The sequence below is a fragment of the Argiope bruennichi genome, chromosome 4, assembly GCF_947563725.1.
Source record: "Argiope bruennichi chromosome 4, qqArgBrue1.1, whole genome shotgun sequence".
Classification (NCBI taxonomy): Eukaryota; Metazoa; Arthropoda; class Arachnida; order Araneae; family Araneidae; genus Argiope; species Argiope bruennichi.
The window spans coordinates 3,012,026-3,037,721 of record NC_079154.1 but is presented as its reverse complement, the minus strand read 5'-3'; the positions used below and the strand labels follow the sequence as shown (position 1 = coordinate 3,037,721).

General features: G+C 31.2%; 1 protein-coding gene across 1 annotated transcript; it reads right to left on the bottom strand.

Moving 5' to 3' along the window:
- Positions 1 to 287: 287 nt before the first annotated feature.
- Positions 288 to 18,806, bottom strand: LOC129967068 (slit homolog 1 protein-like). Its single transcript, XM_056081730.1, has 6 exons — positions 18,395 to 18,806; positions 17,651 to 17,820; positions 8,103 to 8,263; positions 7,080 to 7,194; positions 3,881 to 4,029; positions 288 to 498 (listed from the first exon to the last, which is right to left on the bottom strand). The coding sequence occupies exons 1-6, from the start codon at positions 18,617 to 18,619 to the stop codon at positions 359 to 361; spliced, it is 960 nt and encodes a 319-aa protein (XP_055937705.1). The 5' UTR covers positions 18,620 to 18,806; the 3' UTR covers positions 288 to 358.
- Positions 18,807 to 25,696: the final 6,890 nt, after the last annotated feature.

Sequence of the window (25,696 nt, the reverse complement as noted above, 5' to 3'; positions counted from 1 at the left end):
CTCAGTATACTGTGAATTAGATACTTTTACTGAAAGCTGGATTCAGCATGCAATACGAGTTTTTAGACATATATAATATAAATCATGAAAACTATTTATTATTTTCCCATTTTTTAAGAAAAAATACTTTTCTTATCACTTTTTATTATTTATTACAACATAGATTAAGAGATGCAAATTCGTCTTCCAGCCATAAAATGTTAGAAAAAAAGTGGCTTGTTGTTGAGAAGATAGAAAATGTAATGGATGGATGGATGTTTTTTTTTTCTTAAATAAATGAGAAACAATACGAGTTAACTATTTTTAAAATTCTCCATTTTTTTCATTTGCTCTGTTGCTAAAAATCAAAGCAGCAGATCTAACATTGTAAATAATCAACATCAACATCCTTGATTTCTTTTCCATGTAGCATCGTGGGCAATTCACACTTTCCGGAAAGAGCCAATGGTTTATTTTTTATGAGCCACCACAGCCGGCAGTCACAAATTATAGGATTGCCTGGAAGAAAAACATGCAATAAAATTAAAAATAATAGATTTTCTCCTAGGAATAATTTTTTAATAATATCTTAGCACGAGTTGTTTCTGGAAATAGGTTTCTTATCTTGGTATATTGGTTGGATTTAATTTCAATTTAATAGAGTCACACTCTGCATATAAAGCACGAAGAATCGTCATATCGAATTATCGAATTCATTATTAATTGTAAGAAAATTCGTTGATTTTTGTACGGAAAAATTCGTTATATGGAAAACTCATTGATGGATTAAGAATTTCACAGTCCAAAACAGTGCACATTACAAAATTCCCAGTTTATTAAATTGGTTCATTTGATTTTACATTTAAAATACTTTTAACTTAATCAACAAACTGACGATTTTATTTGTCATTTTATGAAAAAAAAACATGTGATTAATTATTTATATATCACACTATCTAATTTTATAAGCAAATTTATTTAAGTAGAATTTGGTTTGTGACGATCAAATAAGCGTAATGAAACAGACGAAATCAGTTACTTTTGACAAAGTGTAGATTTTATCCTAATATTTAATAATTCATAAAATTGGAATATTTTGCACATTTATTCGCCAGTTTAGGTATTCATTTTTTCATTCGACCGGCGTGCGGCGTTTTCTTAGCCTATCGACCTGATCTCTCTAGTCGGGTTCCAGAAATAACATATAAATTAATAATGTCTTAAGGAGAATGCCTTACATAATGATTGCGCATTGATGGATCGTTGCATTGCTGAATGGAATAATGTATATAAATAAAACTGAAAAGTCAATGTTTCGTAGATTATAAAAAAACCAAATGACTCAAAACACTTCCTTTCTTCAGATTTTGGTCACAATTGCAAGAACAGACGCTGAAAGGATGATTCAGTTGCATTGCGAGAATATCGATGCTTGAAGAATGTGCAAAAAGGCTCTATATCGGAAAATGGATTGAAAGAGACGATTTTTAAATTTGAAATGGGTTTCAAAACTGGGTATACTGCTAGGAAAAGGATTTCAAATGAAAGTGAGAAAGAAATTGCTATTAGTGGAGCTGAAAGAGAGTTCGGTTCCCAATATTCTTCAACAAATGCTAAAGCGGTGTCACGTCATTTGCTTGGTTCTAAGATGCGAAAGCGATTTGCGATTCATTTTAAAATGGTATTCATATCAGTTTCATGTGGTGCAAAAATTGTGCTCTCAACATTCAGACAATGCTTTAATTTTTCTTACTCGTTTCTGGGCAGAATACATATTGATTGTGCATGTCCTTGGAATGGTCAGATGAGATATATTTTACCCTCTACGGGGCAGTGAATATGAAGACCTGTCTCATATAGGTTCCGTCATGCCTTCACATTGTGCACGAATAGCCTGTGCATTCTGATGACATTCTGATAGTTTTACTGCTGATTTCATTCTTAGTCCTTTTTTCTTCGAGGAAAGAGGCTTTTGAGACCCCTTTCCCATCAAGGGCCTGCAATCACTAGTGTTCGTTACTGCCTCACCAGATCGCGAATACTTCGGAACTACCGTCTTCATACAAGTTGATGCAACACCTCATTTTGTCGGACAAGGAACTTGCTATTTCTGGTTGTGGGATTCCTGAAAGATCGTGTCTAGTGAGAAAATAGAAGGACACATCTGAAAGCAAGAATTCGCCATATTGATGTAATTCATCCCAAAAAAATATCGTGCTCCTTTGAACATTTAATAAGGTACTACGAATGTGTTATAGACGTAGATGGAATGCATATTGAACATACGATGTGATCAAATAAAGTTTTATGTTTCAAATTTGTGTTTTTTTATTTTTTAAGCACCGCTTTTTCACCAGGTTATCGAAATATGAATTATTAATTTTTGCAACAGGTCTCTTTTCTTCTTAGTCTAAAAGAGATCCAACAAAATTTACAATGAGAAGGGTCTTTACATATTTACGTTCAACCATCATCTTTAAGAATACAAATAGTAAAAGTAACAATTAAAAATCACAAACAGTAGAAATAATTACTAAATATTTCGCTCTGAAATTCGTATTGAATGAAAATGTTATATTTATTTTAATTGATCTTCTTCTTTACTACTTGCAATGCGTATGAAATTTCATTTTTATTCTTTAAAAATTATTAATCACCTATAGAGAAAATGAGTTTTCGATGGCTTCTAAAAATTGCTTGCTCAAACTGATTTTTTATTTTTCACTTGAAAACTATCAACTGAGAAAAGAAATGTGTGCATTACAATATTTTATGTGCAAATTTTTTTAATAATTTTCAAAAGAAACAAAGGATCCTCTCAAAAGATATTTCATGTCTACTCCCACAATGGATGTAATATATAAATATATATATTTGTAAATTGTATTTTAAATTTACAATTTACATTAAATGTAAATTTATTTCAAGGTCATTTTGTAAATGCATTGCATGGAAAACAATGCATGAACTAAACACTCAGTATCGATGCAGACCGGTTCTTAGAGTGGAACGTACAATCCTTACACAATTGCAACAACTGCTTCACGAAAGAAATGTTTTGGCAAATTATTTTTAAATAGCTCTAGAAAATATGTCAAAAGATGAATGTAAAATTATTACAAGCGTAAAACAAAGGCCACTAGCAAGCACGTGTTTCGATTGAATACTCTAACCCCTAACAAAGTAGCAACTGTCATGTCTGGAAATGATTTTAATGATTGGGTTATCTTAATTGAAAAATGAAATGACACACTGCGACGCATTCTTGATAAACACAGATTATACCCATGAGTTCCTGAAGTCATTGGAACTTCTTGTTATATTACCTGCGCCATTTTATGTTGAAAAATGAATCCGCTATAATTCTGCTGAAAATGAGATGACGAAATACGATTCACTATAAAAAGAACTTGATCCACATGCCTTCCCAGTCTTAATATTACTCGAAAAATAGTGGACATGCATTTTCACTTCAACACCTTGTGATTCCCTTTAAAGTTTTGCTTTCACAATCACAGTAAAATAAAAAAAATGTTATGCAAAAAATTCATTGTATATATCTCATAAATAAATGGAAAATATCTGTGCACTGAAATGCAAAGTATATGAATTGTTGTTGATAAATTTATTTCATTTGATTGCCCTTGTGTGTGTAATGAAACTATCATAAAAATGAATGTAAGCTTTTGAAAACAGAATTTTCTCCTTCCCTTGACCTGCTAATGATGTTAAGTCTGATCAAGTATGAATATATCACTAATTAATATTTATGATTTATTTCCTGTGAAAATGATGCTCGAGCATAGAGTCCTTTTGCATAGAAGTACCGAATTCCCAACTACTATAAAATGTTACAGATCAGATTTTCCGCTATTTGAAATTATATATTAACCATACAAACCTTCTAACATGAGCCATTCGATTTTTGAAAAACTGTCTAAAAATGCTGTAGCTGGAATGACGGCAATCTGATTGTATCTCAAGCCGACCGTCTGCAGACGGGGCATGTGGCTGAATAAATCATCGGGAATCGTCGTCAGTTTGTTTCGGCTGTAAAACAAAAATTGTTAATAAATCACGTATTAAACAATTGACAGAATGCATTTAATAGAGCTTAGAAAGCAACGTATTATTCGTTATACCTCTTGTCGAAAGAGCGTTTTAAAATAGATATTTCATCCATAATTGCTTTGATCGTAAGTATTTATATCAAATTATTGTAATTTTAAAAATTAGACTAAGATTTATTTTTCGTAGGCATTTAAATTCAAAATAAAAATTGTAGAAATAAATATCAATGTTGTCAAATGTTCTATAAATTCTGAGTCGACTGAAAGTGCCACATTTCTAAAGAAAAAGGCGTTAGTTGATTATATAATAAAGGGAAGAAAATATTTTAATATGTGGCAACAGCGGTTCGCACATGTGTCGTGGACTTCGTGTCTGCGCATACGCAGTTAAAGAGTATTGAAGTAATATAATGTATTATTCCTGCATGGTTGCTAATTCAGCATTGGCCGAGACATCTCACCCTCACCCAGTTTCTTTGGATCGGATACCTAGCTCGCTTCTGACTTTAATATTAATCCAACTACAGTTATGCTGTTTACACTCGGCCAGTTACAAGACGGCCAATAGGCGACGCATGCGTAGAAAGGCTGAAAGGCTGTTCGGTTCATGGCAAGTACAGAGGCATGTTGTTCTCCGATGGGACAACAACATGCCTCTGTAATGTATCCCCCCCCCCACTGCTGCGCATGCGTTTGCAGAATTTGGCGGGTTTTTACTTTGGCGTGAAAAAATTGATAATTCATTGTTAAATATCAAGCATAAATGTTGTTAATATCTCTATGATAGTGCGCCAATGGTGGCAACCATTCTTCTGTATAGATTCTGATATTTGTTCTTTATGATTCTTGTTCTTCTCGTTTCGTGATTGGCGTTCTATGGTGAGCAACAATATTTAATTAATAGTATTGAACTGTTAATTAAATATTGTTGATTACAAATTAGTTTCGTCATTTAAAAAACGAACCAGCACTCGCCGAAACTTTATAGAAAAAGTAATGCATACAGTCCATTTAGTAATCTACAGTTAATATTCTACATTTATCATAGATTAATTCAGACATTTTTTGCTCTTTGATGCGATGTTGTGTGTGTGTGTGTTTTCATTTTATTTGCCATTTCTTTTCTATAATTTCCAAATTTAGGCATGTTGACCCCTTTTTTTATTTTATCATGTTTCTTTGTGTAAATATTCATCATTTTAAGAAACTAATATGAATCTTTTCTGTGAAAACAAAATTTCAGGGACACCAAAATGGTAATTTATATCCAAGCTTGGAATGTCTGAATCTATCTTATGAAATGGTGGCAAACATAAATCAGTCACTTTCTGCACTTGCGCTGCCTACTGCCGTTTTATAACTGACCGAGTGTAAACCCGGCATTAAGGTAAGTTTCTGAAGCAAATTCTTCCTACAATGCCAGTTAATTGTATTTGAATTGTTATTTAAATGGGAATCTTGTAAAAGGCAGTAGGTCATGCAATAACTTGCGAATGCTCACTTTTCAACAATCCTCTCAAGAAAGGATTATCGAGAAAAGACACGTAAAATTTAAAAATTTTGATTCGTCTATTAACTAAATAAACAGTATAAAACTGAAAGCAAGAAAAATTTCTCTTTTATTTCTTCCATTGTAAAATTGATGATGTCTTCCTCTATTATCCTTTGAATAAATAAGTAAAGAATTAATGTGCCAGAAATGTTTACAGGATCTCACAAATACATTAATGCCTTATTTGATATGCTTGCTTAAAATATTTTTAATGTTTTTATATAATTTGTCCCAAAGTATTTGTAGGTTTTGCATGCAAACAAGAAACGTATCTAAGATCAAATGACTAATTTATCTGAATAAAGATTTGCATTTGAAATGAGAAGTCTTCGAAATCTTCCATTTCGAAGTTTAGAAAAAGCTAACGAGATTAATTTGTGAACTTAGCTTTAAAAAGTTTACTGAGGATAAAACTTTAATTGAATTCAAATGGATATTACCTTGACATCTAACAAATGTTATTAGATTTAATTCTAATAACAATTGTTAATTCCTGAATATATCTGATATCAGGGGGCTACAATGTAGAATCATTTGTGAATTTATGTTTCGATCCCAGGCTCCTTTAATTCCGAAAATAAGAATTCATTTTGCCGCCAAATTACCTCGCCAATGGAAAACAAGCAAACAAATCTCACAGACCCTTTCGATGACCTGAATTGCTTTTGATGCTATTTATAGCTGTCGGATTCTTACATAAATATCATGATTTGCAAATCGAATTCAGATTAATCTTTTAAATGCCCCAAATTGTTTAAAGAAGTTTGAAAAAGAGTAAACATTCTGTATTTTTACTAATGTGGATATTTTCAAAAAACTGAATTGTATTCAAAATTTAATTTCCTTATATATTATTTGAAAAAATAATTAAAATCTAATTAGTGCAGAGTAATTCGTTGTTACTTTTAGTTATAAGATAATGCCCTTTTTTTTTTAAGAAACAGTCATTATGAACATCAATAACTAAAAACGTTGTTGGTTTTTCTCAGTTTCATTTTGGCTGCAATCCAAACAGAAAATGAAATGCCAAAGAGTTTTTTTCCAAACTTTTTTTAAATTACTCTCCAAATTGAATACTAAATTGCAAAGTTCGATGAACTTTTAAATATATTTCTAAGAAGGGACTCTACAGTGGTTTTTATTCTAAAATTATATAATATAATTATCATGTATTTTATAATTTTTATTTAAATCATTCTTGATTGTGTGTAATTCTAGAGGAAATTCGATTTTAGTAACAGCAATTATTTTCAATTTTGGGTAATTCTATATCTTTTTATGTAGATTTGAAAGAGATGATTGTTTAATATTCAAAAGAAAATTAAGGAGAGATTTATTTCAAATTTTGCATTATTTGGTTAAATAAAAGGCATCATATTTGGGAAAAACTACTTTTTTACCACTAGTTAAATCAGATAAATTTATAGAATGCTTAATCTTCAAAGAAATATGGTTATCCAAGATCACATCATACGTACTTAAAATGCAAAACTTGGACGTTGAAAGGATTGGGGAATATGTCCCTGGTCAGAGATGTCAGCTTGCATTCATCGAAAGCAACTTTATTTAGCTTTACGAAGTCAACGAATGTGCCTGTAGATACGTCGTAATTAATATAAAGAATATAAAGAATCATCAACAAAAACTCCTTTATGTATTTCTTTACAAAAGTTTAATAATATCTTTAAAATGAATGTATGAAGTATAAAATTGGAGTTCATTTCTTCTTTAAAGCACATATATTTTGGTCTAATACATATATAAGTAACTAAACGCTGTTTCAACCTGAGTCTTTTTGTTTTGTTTATGAATATAAGAAAAAACGAAACGCATCTACTTCTAAATCATGGAATTTCTTATTCAATATATAAGAGTTACTCTTAACAACAATTAGTAACTACTATAAAGGACTGAATTAAAAAATAAACAATTTTAGCATCAGGTTTTGGTGTATATATAAAAAAAATTCTTCCAACCCTGTCTCTAGAATTTGGTTACATATAATTGGCCATGGGAGGATTATGGGGTTTCTATAGTCATATTAGAAATTCATTGGTATCTATAGAAAAGAAAGGTTGTGCCTTAATACCAAGAAATTAAAATTACTATACATCAAAATCCATTCAATGATGGAAGAAGAATGTTATCAAAACCTGTTTTTTGGAGAAAAAGTTTTACAGCTACAAGTTAATAGAAAAATTTCTATTAACTTGTGATTAAGATGATGCTTGATCCACAGATTTGTTCTACGTGTTTTGATATATTTACTTTGAACTGAAAAAAAAAACCCATTAAATATAATAGAAACATAAAATTTATTCTCAAAAATTACATCTGAGCAATAATATTCTAAAATATGGCTCCATTAATATAAATTAGCGAATCGTTGCAAAAACTTTTTAACTTCTTACACATGCCTAATTGTTTTAAAATAGTGTATAATGCTATGGATAATAACCATTTTTATATTCAAAACAAACAAATTTCATCTTGTTTCTTACCTGGTTTTATAGATTTCGTTTCAGTTGCATAAAAAGAGATCTGCTCTAATTCCTTCGTGGCATATTTGCTGAAATCGAGACCCAGCGTCTTAATGGAATTATAGTAAACGTTCAAAATTCGCAGATGTGTAAGGGGCTCCAGCAATCTCCAAACGACGCCTCTATTAGATTTTTAAAAAAATAACGAATTATTATAATCATGATTTTATTGAAAACAAGTGGCAATCGCATTCAGAATATAGGATTAAACTCAATAAACTGAAATTAAAAAGATGAGTGAATTTTTAATGAAGTTGTATAAAATGTGAACTTACATGTGAATTTAATATTAGTAGATGAAATATTTTATAGGTATACATATCACTATAAATAAATGATTAAACGGATAAAACGAAAGCGTTGGTGAAAACACAAGTGTAAGAATAATTTTACTAATAGATTGGCAGACATAATGATTAAATAAAAAGAATATTTACAAGGGACATCATTTATTTCACGCTGCTGGAAATAAGGCCCTTTGTCCCATCGCTTATAAAGATATGATTTCATAATCGTAAATTTCTTAAAATTGTAGCTAGAAATTACCTAGAGCAAATGCCTTAGATAACTTTCATCCGGGATTTGTATATGAGCTTTATTTAATATGACTTGGGGAAAAAAATTGTTTTCTGCTATGTTATGGGTTTCCTTGTATGCACAAAATACCCAGTAACATTGTTATGATATCTTCACAAAATTGTTCGGAATTCAAAGTAAAGAGCGGCATCGTGGAGATGTCGGGCAATATCCTGTGCTAATTATACCTCTCTATTGACAAATCTATCCATAGATTATACCATAACGGAGAGGTGGGGGAGGGCGTATTTTATTCCGACCGTTATTATTTCCAGCAATGGATCATTCCGTGTGTACTTTGGAGTTTCAGCAGAAAGAAAATTTCTTTAGGTTTCAGTCTCGTACTTTTGCTACATTTTTTCCAAAATTAAATCATGTTGCAAAAATGGAACAATATCGTATCCAAAAGCATAAAGTAAGAGAGCATTTCTGAAATGTCCAAAATGATATAGTGCTGTAGAACATTTTGTGCCAATAAGGCAATAATATTACACGGTATCTTAGAGTTACATACTGTGTATTTAAAAAAAAAATCAGATTTGGGTAATATTATGTCTCATAATAAAAAAAAACTAATTTTTCATAAATTGGGAATTATTTCAAGTGGGCAAAAAAAAAAAAAAAAAAAAACGTAGCTGGAATAGTCTCCTCGAAACTATCTCGTATCCTCTCTGTTTAAGATTTTATCCCCTCCCCCACACGCATAAAACTGGGGACTTTGAACTGGAAAACACCAAGAGTGCTCAGATATTTATTTTCAGAATCACGCTTAGGAGAGTTGAGTACTTTGTAGTATAATAAAGAAAACCGGTATTTGTGTATTATAGACTGCATATCACTAGCGAACAATAGGTAAGAAGGAGAATATTACGGCTCGATCTTTGGTGATGAATCACTGAGTTGCGGATAATATAAAAGAGAACTGAATATGTATTTGGCTGCCTTTTTTTCTGACTGATTGAAATAAAAATTTGACATAGAACTATAATTGTAATAACAAAATTTTTGTTTTTCATTACGTGCCGCCATCTAGCGAATAACTTCAAGCGAACACTTCAGTAAGTACTGATAAATATTGATACTCATTGCAGAATTAAAAGCTAACAGAATTATTGAAACTATGAAAAAATAATTAAACATTGAAATATTTCCGAAACTTTTATATTAAAACATCCTGTGAAATATTCTTACTTTCTGCCAGTGCACAATTTGCTCAGTGTTTAATAGCACAATAAGCATACATTTGCACCGACAAGAAGCATGCATCATTTCATTATTTTTTTTTCTTTCTACCCATTTTTAACCTTCTTATTTTACTTACTTCCATCTTCCCTTTACAAATAATAAATATTTAAAAATAATGTCAGTTTAAAAAAAAAAGGACCCCATAATGGAAAGCAAAATGTATTCCTCGAAATTGAAGTTATTATTGAAATTTTTAAGCATGGGTGAATAACATAAAAATTATTAAAGTAAACTGTTATATATTCATGAATTCAACTTATAAGTTCGAGCATTTTATATTCAGACGGTAAAAGACTATTTTTAACAAACATTGTGCTAATTGTGATTTCTTAAGAGAAAATACTTTTAAATTATTAATAATTAAAATGGATAAAATTTCATTTCATAGGCCAAATGCCAATTATTTTAATATGAAAACAAAACTCATTGAATGGGGTTCCAAAATACTCTAATATTATTTTACAATAATGGAATTTATAAAACATGACGGTAATAAATTGAAAATCTTAATTCGTTTTATTTATGTAATACAATTCAGCTGCTGCCATTGAGAGAAATTGCAATAATATATCTTCTGCAATAATATGGCATTCATTTGTGCTATAATCATTGAGTCCGTCAATTTTATTCCTATTCATTTTCTCTAAGTAGCGGCCTTTGGCGAATCGTTTGCTCCAAGTAATCGTTCCTCCGGCTGTTAAAGCTATTAATTCGATTAAAATTTCGTCTTTTTGCGTGATAAAACAAAAAATAAACATAAATTTAATGGAAATTGAAATTTATCCGAAAATGCATTCTTTAATACGATTTACAGATGAATTATCAAAAAAATTCAAACTCATTCTTTTGAAGACTTATTTTTTATCAATTATTTTTACTCGATTTTTTTTTTGCCAACTCCCTGTACCCGAAAAACAGCGTTTTAATATTAAGTTTGCCTATCAGTCTGTTTGACTGTCTGCGAACATGACAGCTGAGAAACGCTGTGAGCACATGAAATCACGATGACATTTGGAGACTTTCTACAAACTCCACTCAAAGAAAGTCTCTCTGCTCGATTACAAGTGAGTTCGATAACTTCGAAACGTAAAGAGCTAAGCAAATAAAATTTGGTACACGGGTTATGAAATTTGATTCAAAAAATCATCAAAGAATTAACCATCTGTTAGTCTGTACTTTCGCATGCAAGTAAACTCTCATAATTCGATGACTTTATGAATTTCGGCATGTTATTTTGGGACGACATTTGTGCCTCCGTATAAAATTGTGGTTTTATTCGGTCAGCAAAAAAGGTTCAAAAGGATTCAATACAGATATCCCCAAAGAATCAGTAAAAATGTTAGATTCACATAATTCATTCTGTATTTCGTGACTATTGTTCGATTATGCTATGAGAGGCATTTGTGACTTTACCCATGGTTCGTAATTTTATGCAGGGGGGAGGGGAATAAGACATTCATTGGAGAGTATGCGAGAAAATTTCGGAAAGATCACTCCCACTGGTTTATGCCTACTTTCAAAATAAAATATTTTAACATTAAGTGCATTGAGATAAGTATCTGCAGAGTGCTAATTTAACAGTAGAAATGTTAACAATTTATTCACGTCAGCATGCATATCGGAGGGAAGAATAGCATGATACTTAAGAAAACTAAACGAAATATCCTGGAAATGAAAATGAATTTCCAAAAAAGAAAGCAGCATCGAGTGAAGCACTAAAGACATGATTCCAAAGGAACTAACTACTATTATTCACTGATACATTGAAAAACTAAACGAAATATCCTAGAAATGAAAATGAATTTCCAAAAAAGAAAGCAGCATCGAGTGAAGCACTAAAGACATGATTCCAAAGGAACTAACTACCATTATTCACTGATACGTTGAAACACTAAACGAAATATCCTGGAAATGAAAATGAATTTCCAAAAAAGAAAGCAGCATCGAGTGAAGCACTAAAGACATGATTCCAAAGGAACTAACTACCATTATTCACTGATACGTTGGAAAACTAAACGAAATATCCTAGAAATGAAAATGAATTTCGAAAAAAGAAAGCAGCATCGAGTGAAGCACTAAAGACATGATTCCAAAGGAACTAACTACCATTATTCACTGATACGTTGAAAAACTAAACGAAATATCCTGGAAATGAAAATGAATTTCCAAAAAAGAAAGCAGCATCGAGTGAAGCACTAAAGACATGATTCCAAAGGAACTAACTACCATTATTCACTGATACGTTGAAACACTAAACGAAATATCCTAGAAATGAAAATGAATTTCCAAAAAAGAAAGCAGCATCGAGTGAAGCACTAAAGACATGATTCCAAAAGAACTAACTACCATTATTCACTGATACGTTGAAAAACTAAACGAAATATCCTAGAAATGAAAATGAATTTCGAAAAAAGAAAGCAGCATCGAGTGAAGCACTAAAGACATGATTCCAAAGGAACTAACTACCATTATTCACTGATACGTTGAAACACTAAACGAAATATCCTGGAAATGAAAATGAATTTCCAAAAAAGAAAGCAGCATCGAGTGAAGCACTAAAGACATGATTCCAAAGGAACTAACTACCATTATTCACTGATACGTTGGAAAACTAAACGAAATATCCTAGAAATGAAAATGAATTTCCAAAAAAGAAAGCAGCATCGAGTGAAGCACTAAAGACATGATTCCAAAGGAACTAACTACCATTATTCACTGATACGTTGAAAAACTAAACGAAATATCCTGGAAATGAAAATGAATTTCCAAAAAAGAAAGCAGCATCGAGTGAAGCACTAAAGACATGATTCCAAAGGAACTAACTACCATTATTCACTGATACGTTGGAAAACTAAACGAAATATCCTAGAAATGAAAATGAATTTCCAAAAAAGAAAGCAGCATCGAGTGAAGCACTAAAGACATGATTCCAAAGGAACTAACTACCATTATTCACTGATACGTTGAAAAACTAAACGAAATATCCTGGAAATGAAAATGAATTTCCAAAAAAGAAAGCAGCATCGAGTGAAGCACTAAAGACATGATTCCAAAGGAACTAACTACCATTATTCACTGATACGTTGAAACACTAAACGAAATATCCTAGAAATGAAAATGAATTTCCAAAAAAGAAAGCAGCATCGAGTGAAGCACTAAAGACATGATTCCAAAGGAACTAACTACCATTATTCACTGATACGTTGAAAAACTAAACGAAATATCCTAGAAATGAAAATGAATTTCCAAAAAAGAAAGCAGCATCGAGTGAAGCACTAAAGACATGATTCCAAAGGAACTAACTACCATTATTCACTGATACGTTGAAAAACTAAACGAAATATCCTAGGAATGAAAATGAATTTCCAAAAAAGAAAGCAGCATCGAGTGCAGCACTAAAGACATGATTCCAAAGGAACTAACTACCATTATTCACTGATACGTTGTAACACTAAACGAAATATCCTAGAAATGAAAATGAATTTCCAAAAAAGAAAGCAGCATCGAGTGAAGCACTAAAGACATGATTCCAAAGGAACTAACTACCATTATTCACTGATACGTTGAAAAACTAAACGAAATATCCTAGAAATGAAAATGAATTTCCAAAAAAGAAAGCAGCATCGAGTGAAGCACTAAAGACATGATTCCAAAGGAACTAACTACCATTATTCACTGATACGTTGGAAAACTAAACGAAATATCCTAGAAATGAAAATGAATTTCCAAAAAAGAAAGCAGCATCGAGTGAAGCACTAAAGACATGATTCCAAAGGAACTAACTACCATTATTCACTGATACGTTGAAAAACTAAACGAAATATCCTAGAAATGAAAATGAATTTCCAAAAAAGAAAGCAGCATCGAGTGAAGCACTAAAGACATGATTCCAAAGGAACTAACTACCATTATTCACTGATACGTTGAAAAACTAAACGAAATATCCTAGAAATGAAAATAAATTTCCAAAAAAGAAAGCAGCATCGAGTGAAGCACTAAAGACATGATTCCAAAGGAACTAACTACCATTATTCACTGATACGTTGAAAAACTAAACGAAATATCCTAGAAATGAAAATAAATTTCCAAAAAAGAAAGCAGCATCGAGTGAAGCACTAAAGACATGATTCCAAAGGAACTAACTACCATTATTCACTGATACGTTGAAAAACTAAACGAAATATCCTAGAAATGAAAATGAATTTCCAAAAAAGAAAGCAGCATCGAGTGAAGCACTAAAGACATGATTCCAAAGGAACTAACTACCATTATTCACTGATACGTTGAAAAACTAAACGAAATATCCTAGGAATGAAAATGAATTTCCAAAAAAGAAAGCAGCATCGAGTGAAGCACTAAAGACATGATTCCAAAGGAACTAACTACCATTATTCACTGATACGTTGAAACACTAAACGAAATATCCTAGAAATGAAAATGAATTTCCAAAAAAGAAAGCAGCATCGAGTGAAGCACTAAAGACATGATTCCAAAGGAACTAACTACCATTATTCACTGATACGTTGAAAAACTAAACGAAATATCCTAGAAATGAAAATGAATTTCCAAAAAAGAAAGCAGCATCGAGTGAAGCACTAAAGACATGATTCCAAAGGAACTAACTACCATTATTCACTGATACGTTGGAAAACTAAACGAAATATCCTAGAAATGAAAATGAATTTCCAAAAAAGAAAGCAGCATCGAGTGAAGCACTAAAGACATGATTCCAAAGGAACTAACTACCATTATTCACTGATACGTTGAAAAACTAAACGAAATATCCTAGAAATGAAAATGAATTTCCAAAAAAGAAAGCAGCATCGAGTGAAGCACTAAAGACATGATTCCAAAGGAACTAACTACCATTATTCACTGATACGTTGAAAAACTAAACGAAATATCCTAGAAATGAAAATAAATTTCCAAAAAAGAAAGCAGCATCGAGTGAAGCACTAAAGACATGATTCCAAAGGAACTAACTACCATTATTCACTGATACGTTGAAAAACTAAACGAAATATCCTAGAAATGAAAATAAATTTCCAAAAAAGAAAGCAGCATCGAGTGAAGCACTAAAGACATGATTCCAAAGGAACTAACTACCATTATTCACTGATACGTTGAAAAACTAAACGAAATATCCTAGAAATGAAAATGAATTTCCAAAAAAGAAAGCAGCATCGAGTGAAGCACTAAAGACATGATTCCAAAGGAACTAACTACCATTATTCACTGATACGTTGGAAAACTAAACGAAATATCCTAGAAATGAAAATAAATTTCCAAAAAAGAAAGCAGCATCGAGTGAAGCACTAAAGACATGATTCCAAAGGAACTAACTACCATTATTCACTGATACGTTGAAAAACTAAACGAAATATCCTAGAAATGAAAATAAATTTCCAAAAAAGAAAGCAGCATCGAGTGAAGCACTAAAGACATGATTCCAAAGGAACTAACTACCATTATTCACTGATACGTTGAAAAACTAAACGAAATATCCTAGAAATGAAAATGAATTTCCAAAAAAGAAAGCAGCATCGAGTGAAGCACTAAAGACATGATTCCAAAGGAACTAATTACCATTATTCACTGATACGTTGAAAAACTAAACGAAATATCCTAGAAATGAAAATAAATTTCCAAAAAAGAAAGCAGCATCGAGTGAAGCACTAAAGACATGATTCCAAAGGAACTAACTACCATTATTCACTGATACGTTGAAAAACTAAACGAAATATCCTAGAAATGAAAATGAATTTCCAAAAAAGAAAGCAGCATCGAGTGAAGCACTAAAGACATGATTCCAAAGGAACTAACTACCATTATTCACTGATACGTTGAAAAACTAAACGACATATCCTAGAAATGAAAATAAATTTCCAAAAAAGAAAGCAGCATCGAGTGAAGCACTAAAGACATGATTCCAAAGGAACTAACTACCATTATTCACTGATACGTTGAAAAACTAAACGAAATATCCTAGAAATGAAAATGAATTTCCAAAAAAGAAAGCAGCATCGAGTGAAGCACTAAAGACATGATTCCAAAGGAACTAACTACCATTATTCACTGATACGTTGAAAAACTAAACGAAATATCCTAGGAATGAAAATGAATTTCCAAAAAAGAAAGCAGCATCGAGTGAAGCACTAAAGACATGATTCCAAAGGAACTAACTACCATTATTCACTGATACGTTGAAACACTAAACGAAATATCCTAGAAATGAAAATGAATTTCCAAAAAAGAAAGCAGCATCGAGTGAAGCACTAAAGACATGATTCCAAAGGAACTAACTACCATTATTCACTGATACGTTGAAAAACTAAACGAAATATCCTAGAAATGAAAATGAATTTCCAAAAAAGAAAGCAGCATCGAGTGAAGCACTAAAGACATGATTCCAAAGGAACTAACTACCATTATTCACTGATACGTTGGAAAACTAAACGAAATATCCTAGAAATGAAAATGAATTTCCAAAAAAGAAAGCAGCATCGAGTGAAGCACTAAAGACATGATTCCAAAGGAACTAACTACCATTATTCACTGATACGTTGAAAAACTAAACGAAATATCCTAGAAATGAAAATGAATTTCCAAAAAAGAAAGCAGCATCGAGTGAAGCACTAAAGACATGATTCCAAAGGAACTAACTACCATTATTCACTGATACGTTGAAAAACTAAACGAAATATCCTAGAAATGAAAATAAATTTCCTAAAAACAGCATCAAGCAAAGCACTAAAGACATTATTCAAAGGGAACTAACTGCCATTATTCGCGCCAATTAATGGAATTGTTAAACTATGAAATGTGATTACTTTTTAATTAAAAATAATAAACAAAATTTTGAAAAATATTTATACTAATATTCAAGAAGTGTTTGAGTACCAAATGTTTTACATTTTCTGCGAGAAGTTTATCCTATGCGGTGCTTTGAATGTTTTTTGCAACATGCATATCGCATCACACATATCACTATTTACAAATAATATGCCAAGTCACACATTTTAGCATGTTAGAATATTTAAAAAATAAACTTTAAAATCTTTCCAAAATATTTAATGAAATGAGGCATTATTTTTTTTTCTGAAAAAGACATTCATGAACTTGCGCATTCCTACATTTAACTTTGATCTTCAGATTCCTGCAATATAAAACATTTTTTTTTCATGAAATATCTTTTGAGTTTGTTCCCAGGTTATGAAAACGAATGCATTTTATACAGTCCTTCGGATACCCTTCGAACTAATTCAACTGATGAACTACTTTTATTGGGAACTACCAAAGCTACCTGCAAATCTTTTTTACAATTTGGGAATCAGTTCGAACTATATGAAAAGGGTTTCATCAAGTATCCTCTCTTATTCAGTTAGTGCCATTTCAACTCCGATGAATTTGGGATATAAGAATATTTTTTAAAAATGCAAAATTTCATCCCAAATGAATACACTCTTCCATTTTGTGCTTAGTAATGATGTCGCTCGGGATACATGCTTTACGTGATTCATTCTGCTGGTTTCGCCCACGTAGAAAAACAATCTTTTCTTCTTAACCCAGAAAGTTTAAATTTTCTTATTTTAATTTCGATTCCCTTACGAGACAGTTGTTAAAAAGTAAATGTACGTATGAAAATTTTGGAAGCATTCTTTGAGTATGTTCCGCCATTGTTTTCTTACCTCATAAGTTTTGCGCTTTCCAAATGCAGAGTATCCAAACCTTCGAGAGCACGCGGAGGCCGATCAAACAGCTGAATGAGTGTCGTGTTCTTCAAGTAAAGGGATTCGATGGGCACTTTTTCAAATATTTCATAGGGCAAATACTGGAGAACTGAAAACTGAATATGAACCTAAAAGCAAGAAAAGGAATCATTGAATCTTTCTTTCCAATATTAATAAGAAATCGTTCTTTGCAATCTTGCCATCTGCTCCGATGATGCAATAATTAAAAAAACAGGTGCGTGGATAAATCAACATTTTCATTTCGAAATTGTTTAAAATGTGTCCTTTATTTGCAAAACAATTTATGGACTTAATTTTTTATATATAAACCTCAGTTCCATTTACATGATTTCTTCATTTGCGTCTCTAATTTCGAGGAACGTAAATATTTTGAAATAGTGAGCAAAATGAACAATCTCTGATTTTTGTTCATTCAGTTGTTGAAATACAAAAAATTGTACTTTTTGCAAAGATTTACGAAAATAATACAGCAAGTTTTTTTTTTAAATGGTTGCATGATTTTACGTTTAATAATTTATTAACACAGTTATTTGCAATGAAATCCTCCGGAATTGTTCTAAAAGTTTCAACAAAAAAACTATCGTCCGGAAAGTATGTGTTAACTTTAAATAATAACAAATCCTCGAATGAGAAGCTGATATTTCAATCCTGATTGCAAAAGATGAGTTAGAACTATATTACCTCTCGAAATCCATGTTTCGTCGAATTTTGGAAAACATTCTTTAATATTTGCGTGTCATCTACTTGGTTGCATTCAAGAACCGTGTACTGGCTGCTCTCGCACGTGCATGGCTGAACGTCAATGGGCTCGGGACAACCTGGTTTTAAGGGGAGATTTACGGCGCTAGCAATGGCCACTAGCATCACCAAAGGCAATGAAGTTTTCACCAAGTTAATACTTCTCATTTTGAGCAAATTTGATTGAAAATAAAATCTTGAATATTCCTTTTTCTTATTTGATTAAATAATGTTTAGCTAATTAATCTCTTTTAATACTTTCGTTTTAAAATTCTGACAAATGCCCGTGATTTACACAGAAAATTTCATTGGCATTCAATTCGATTTTCCACGCGCCCGTAAGTGGGTAAGTAAAAGAAAGATTCCGCTTTTGTGGTAAAAGGTATAGTAAAAAATGTGGGAGGAAATAGATAATTAACAGGTGCTCCATAGATAACGAATTCTTTCAAGTAAGCTTATCATCATTTATCCCTTTTTATACAATAGGTAACATTTGTGTAAATTATATGCAAATATTTAATCGCATGCTTTTACAAGATATCATTGGAAATTATATAAATCGATTCATTTTTATGTTTAAATAGGGAAATGTCAAAAGTTATCAACCTCTAACGCCATGCAATTTTAATTTGAAAATATACAATAGAATAGTCCAATACATCACCATTTTATTTTAATACATCAAAGCTTTGGTATGTTTGCCATTCAACATGTATTAAGATAAATCATTTCGTCTATTATGAATATATTTAATGTTACTACCATTAAATGCACCACAGTTGGTATGTTTAAAATATGTATATTTATGTAAATAATTTACCTAATTATCAATTTAAACCGTCATGTAAGAGGGTCTAGTACATGTTAAATCCACGGGGGCCAAACGTCCTCCAGCTGGTGTGATGAGGAAGTTTGGAGAGGGGGTTGCCAGCTCAGATGTCGTCCTCGTCATTTGACCGCGGTTCAAAATGACGAAGTCCGTCCCAAAATATTCCTAGTGTTGCTTTAAAAGCGAGACTTTAGTATAACTAAATTAAACTAATTTTTAATTAAAAGAATGCGGAATCACTGATTATCATCTGTACCTTAAATTCGCTGTTTACCAGTAACACTGTTTACATATATTGCTGTTTCTAGTATAGAATGAAATTCAGAAAGTTATTCAAAGACGCAGGCATTGTTTTTGACATCTAACCTATTTTCAAAAAAGATCTAGTCCTATATATTTTCTGTGGCTCGAAAAATGGAATGATTCGTCTAAAATTAAATCAATCTTATATATCACCAAAGGTTTATAAAAATGTTTAAGTGTTTATGAAGTCAAAAGCTCATTTCGAATCTCCTGCCTGAAATATCAGAACAAGGTAATACATTATTCTTGATTTGTCTCTCTCGTTTTCGTCAGACTTGGTAAAGGAAGGCATAACGATTTTCCATTCGGATTTTAATATGTACAAAGAGATTATGTGTTTAATATGTTTCTTGCACTAACACAACTTTAATGTAAGCGCCATTCGCTCCAAATAAATGCAACTTATTTCAGTTCTACTTCGTCAGGTCAAACTGCGGATATTAGTCACTTATAAAATAAGAATTCTCAAGCAGTTTCTTCATCATTAAACCTTTATTTTCTTTTCCTGCAATACAATGCGGTGGCATCCTTTAAATCAAAGAAAATGTTTGAAAATGGCATTCTAGGAATCTGGCAAACGCCACATTTGATTTTCAAACCACACTAAAGAATCCATTTCTTTTACGAAGCAACTGTATTATACACTAGGAAGTAGGGATTGCAATACCGGGATACCGAATACCGGTATTTTGAGCCATTTTACAATTTCGTAATACCAGTATTCACAGGTTTAAATACCGGTTTTTCGGTATTTACTAGAAATTTTTTAAATTGTCTCCACTATATGTTCAGGACGTAGTATACGTTTTTGTTTTTATGTCTCCCTAATTGGTGAAATTAATAAGCTAATTAATGGCTTAATTAATTGCTAAAATCTAAATTAGCGAAACATGGATTACCCCTGAAAGAAGACATTGTATCCATAACGACTAATGGAGCAACAGTTATGAAAAAATTTGGAAAGTTGATTGGTGCAAATCAGCAATTGTGCTATGCTCATGGAATTCAATTAGGAGTAATAGATGTATTATACCAAAAAAATAAAGAATCCAAATATTGTGTATATAGAAACTTCGGATTCCGACATTGAAGAGAGTGAGAGTGATATTGACAATGAAGATAATGACAATGTAATTGTCGAAGTTGATATTGCTAATGAGGATGAAATATTAACCCATCAAGAATTGCTTCCTATAATTTATAAAATTCGAAAAATTTTTAAGATATTTAAACTTTCCCCTACAAAAAATGCCATATTACAAAAATATATACTAACTGAAAATAAAACAGAATATATGTTAATAATAGATTCTAAGACACGTTAGAACAGTTTACTCCTAATGATGGAATGGTTTTTGAAATTTAGAAATCCAATCCAAAAAGCAATAATCGACTTAAACCTGCAAATTAATTTTTCAGACAGTGAATTCGACTTAATATCCAGAACTGTATCAGCTCTACTTCCAATAAAACTGACTATAGAGGCATTATGTCGGAGAGATTTTAATTTATTAATAGCTAATGCAACAATAAATTTCATGTTGCAATCATGAAAGAACAGCACACATCACTATCTGAAGAATTATATATTACATTGAAAAATCGCACAGAAGAAAGGCATACCGAAATAGAAAATGTCTTATGGTATTTACATAATTATAATGATTTTAAAAATGAAAATGAAAAAGAAGAAAATAAAATAACCAATTCAAATCTGATTAAGTTTATAGTAAATTTTCTTAAATGTTTTTACCCACAAACCTATCCACATGAAGAAGAATACGGTTCACTTATCGAAGATTAGAATGTCAGTACTGTTGATAGTGAAAAGGAATGGTCTCTTGAACAAAAATTAGAATTAGCGATAAATAAAAAAATTTCAACGAACCAAAATACAATACAGAAATCAGCTATATCCAAAACCATCCGATAAGAAATCGATTTATTTGAAGATGAGGGATTTAGAGGTAAATACTTGGAAAAAATATATCGCGTATTGCTAACAGTATCACCAACTAGCGCAGATGCCGAAAGAGCGTTTTCGACAGCTGGTAATTTTTACACAAAATTACTTTTCAGCTTTAATGACAGTACAATTGATGCATCATGTTTTTTTAAGATCACATTTCAAAAATTTGTAATAGTACCCCAGACTGAGTAGTGATATTTACACTTTTTTTGTGATTTAAATAAATAAGTTGTTCCTTTACTTTTTTTTGTGATTCTTTATATACTGTTATAATTTATAAGTTACAAATTTTTTTTTTGTGATATTTACATTCTCTTATAAAATTGGCAAATAAAACGAAGAAATACCCGTGTTTTCTTTCTTTTTCGAAAATTTCTAATACCGGTATTAATACCGGTATCCCGGTATTAAGATCTAAAAAGTACCGAATACCGGTATTGAAATTTTGGTCCGGTATTGCAATCCCTACTAGGAAGATAATGGCTGTTAGGAATGTATTTTCGAATTATAGAGGTAATTTATTTTCTTTGTTATATAATTCTTCTAGACTTTTTTCTTCTATATTTCGGGAATCATTAATAGCTATTTATTTATTTGAGCCGAGTGGTAGGAATAGATTTTCTACTGCAAAGGAGGAAAGCTTCCTGCCCATTCTTATATACTTCTACGTTGTTATAGGGAAGAGAATAGAGAATATGTTTAGATATTTTCCACTTAATTGATTAGATTCAAAATTTGATATATATCTACAATTTTGAAATCAAGATAATAAAATCGAATTTCATTTATCTGTTTGTTTCATTTCAGAATTTTCATATTCACTTCTTCACGTTCAGACGAACTAACATTTGCCTCTTCACTTATAAGGTCTAGAATAAAATGCGCATTTATAATTTGGGCTTAAAAATCGTAGAATAAATCGATCTAGTTTATTACATTGCTGACTCATCGCGTATCTGAAGACGGATCAATTATATTCAAACATTTAACAAATTTGGATTAAAGCTCGATACAGATCTAGAAATCAGGTTGTTAAAACCAGTGTTAAACTTCATTCACTCTGCTCGTAATGTTTTTTAATGATGACATTCATAGACACTCTGATGCGAAATTCCAACTTCAGGGAAATCCAAAACATCGAGATTTATTCTATCCTCGAATCAAATGTTTCACACTATTTTCATATTTAATAGAATAAACTGAAGCTCGTAAGAGCTTCAGATTTTAGTAGAATATATTGCTAAGCAGAAAGAAATGAAACCCACAGAGAAATAAAAAAGAAAGCTATATTTCTTCTTTTTTTTATTTTCGTACTCTTTTTCTTGTTTAGATTAACCTTTGGGCCATTAAAGCAATTGCTAAAACATCATACATTTCCTTATTACTTATAATTCGTAATAAACTTGAAATTTTTTTCTGCAATCAAATCAATTGACAAAGTTGTGAACTTTGGAATGCATTGTTACATTCATAAAACCGACAATTCTGAGAAACATTGAACTAGTTTTGAATATGAGGCACTTTGATATAGAATTACAAGTTTCACAAATTTTAGCCTACAAATTTAAAATGCTGTAGTTTGACATTTAACAGCTTAATGTGATCACGACCCTAATTCAAATACAAATTTTACACTTCAAAACTATTTAAAGGCTTTACTTTTCAAATATTTAATTAGATGACATCTATTTCAGAAATGCGTTGCCATCAATCATTCCATTAAAAAATGAATAGAAAATTTGAATTATTTGTGGATTATGTGCAATTTTTGAACAAAATTATAATTTTTTAAATAATTTAAAATCAACTTATAAGTTTGAAAAGAAATGCCCATAAGAATCACGGGTAGAGCAATTAAGGGATCGAAATTTCTGGTACCTAGCTTTTAAAATTTATGACGTTACCAATAAGCTATTTATAATGATAACTATTCTCCTTATTTTTTACTATGAAAACTTTTCCGATTCATTTGGTTTCCAATATTCTGTAGAACATGCAGTTGAAATTCGATGTATTTATAACCAACTTCTTCTGTACCTTCTTCTGAATAGATATGTATTTTATATTAACTTTCACCAACTCTCAATACTTTTTTAGAGATTTTTTTAAAGACGCTATAGTCTTTTCTGAGAAACAACGCAGAGCATCTTATTAAATTCTTTCAAAATAGCATTTGCAATTTCACTAAGAATACCCAATACCCAAGATGGAAATTTTATAAGTCGAAAAACGACATATAAGCTTTGTCAGATTTATGAAACTTGTGATAACTTATAAGAATATCATGGCTAATGATGAACTACGTTAAAAATATTTGTTTTATTTTCAGAATTTCCGCCAATGATTCCGCTCAATACATCATCGACTGAGTTTCTGTTCTTTGTGTTACTCTATCGAATACTCGATTACCTTTTCGTATGAGAATATCAGCGACAAAATATTTGGTGGTTCAACACTCTGATGTGGAATTTCTTGACTCTTCATATATTAACGAAAACGATGTGTGAATATAAAATATTCCGCAGTTGCATATCTTTGAGGTGTTGCACTTCAATGGTAAAGCAACTACCCTTATATTGAAGAATTCAATCAATTTGGCAACATTTGTTTGATATTACACAGCTTTAACGAGACAGATTCATCTGTTATAAATTCTGTCTCAGAATTCACCATCCTTCATCAGGTGGTGCTTGTCCTTGGAGAAAACATCCGGAAAAAGATATTTCATTTAATGGCGATTCTTGCAACTATTCCTTTCTGTTTTATTTATGGAGACAGAGATATGTTTATAGAAACTACGCATTTAAGATTTAATGATATTTGTGTTTTGTCTGTAGTGTTTTTAATCTTTAATATTAGTTTAGTTTTTCTTGGTTTTATGTGTTCCAATTTTAAGCACGACTTTAGGACTTTTAAGTCGATTTATAATTTCTTGTAGGAGGTAATTTAAAACTGCTTTCAAAACGTGTAAGATTTTTATTCTGAAACTCTCATTACATGTAAGCAAAATTGATTTTATGCTGCTGTTCTGAAATTCTTACGAGAATAGATCATTTTTATTGCTGGCTGAATTTCACCAATTTCTGCCCATTTTTCTTTGTAATTTTCTGTGTGTTATTAATTCAAATATGTAGTAGAAAACCATCCGGGGAAATGCTTTGACCTACAAGAAGATATGCTTCCTTTTTTGCCTTGTTCTGAAACGGATGCCTGAGATTTATTCGTATTTCTTTAAATAATGAAAAGGATAGCAAAATTTTGTTTATATTTTACCACTTTAAAATCTTTCTTCTAGAGCAGATAAGTTTGCAATTGAATTGACTGGCTATCTAGTCAATCAGCGATTTATAGATAAAAGGAACTTAAAAATATCAGTGTTCCATTATTTGCAATGAAGAGAATATCAAGAATTTGTTTCGAATATTTTAAATTGACAATCGTGAAAAATGTAAAGCCAATTTTAATAAAAACTCTGTGGAACAAATGACGCGAGTCTGAAAATATAGCAGCAAAAAATAAGAAACTTTAACATCAGAACCAGGTTGCTATGAGTAGTGTCAATCACAAAAAAAAGAAAAGAAAAAAAAAACTAGTCATTTTAAGAAGTTAGCATAGGATAGTGTTTCTATATTTATACATTATTTCACAATAAATTTTTATGACTTGGTGTTCGTTTGCTTCTTCGTATGCTTCTAAAACAAAACCTTTTCATTAAAAAAATCCAATATCAGGATTATCTATTCAAAGCGCTGCTCACACGGCGCACTATCAGCTCGGACGGACTTTTTATTCGTATTTGCAGTTTATTTAGAAATTTCAGTCATGGCGGGAACTTTTCGCAATAGATGATTTTCATATTTCCATTCACAAACATAAAATGGAAGAATCTCTTAAAATCCAACGTACACCTGCGCAGAAGCCTGCTACATAATGAACATGAAAGGGAGTATAATCAGTGTGTCAATTTTATTTCTCCAAAGTCGATGAAACAGTAGCCATCGGGAAAAACAATGGTTGGACATTTTTAGAGGGATCCATAATGAGAGAAGCAACAAGCGTTTTGTAATGCGCAAGGAGCAGCTCATCAGGCTTCGAGGCAATATGCTTATGATGTGATAAGATAAGGTTTCGAAAGTACAGCATT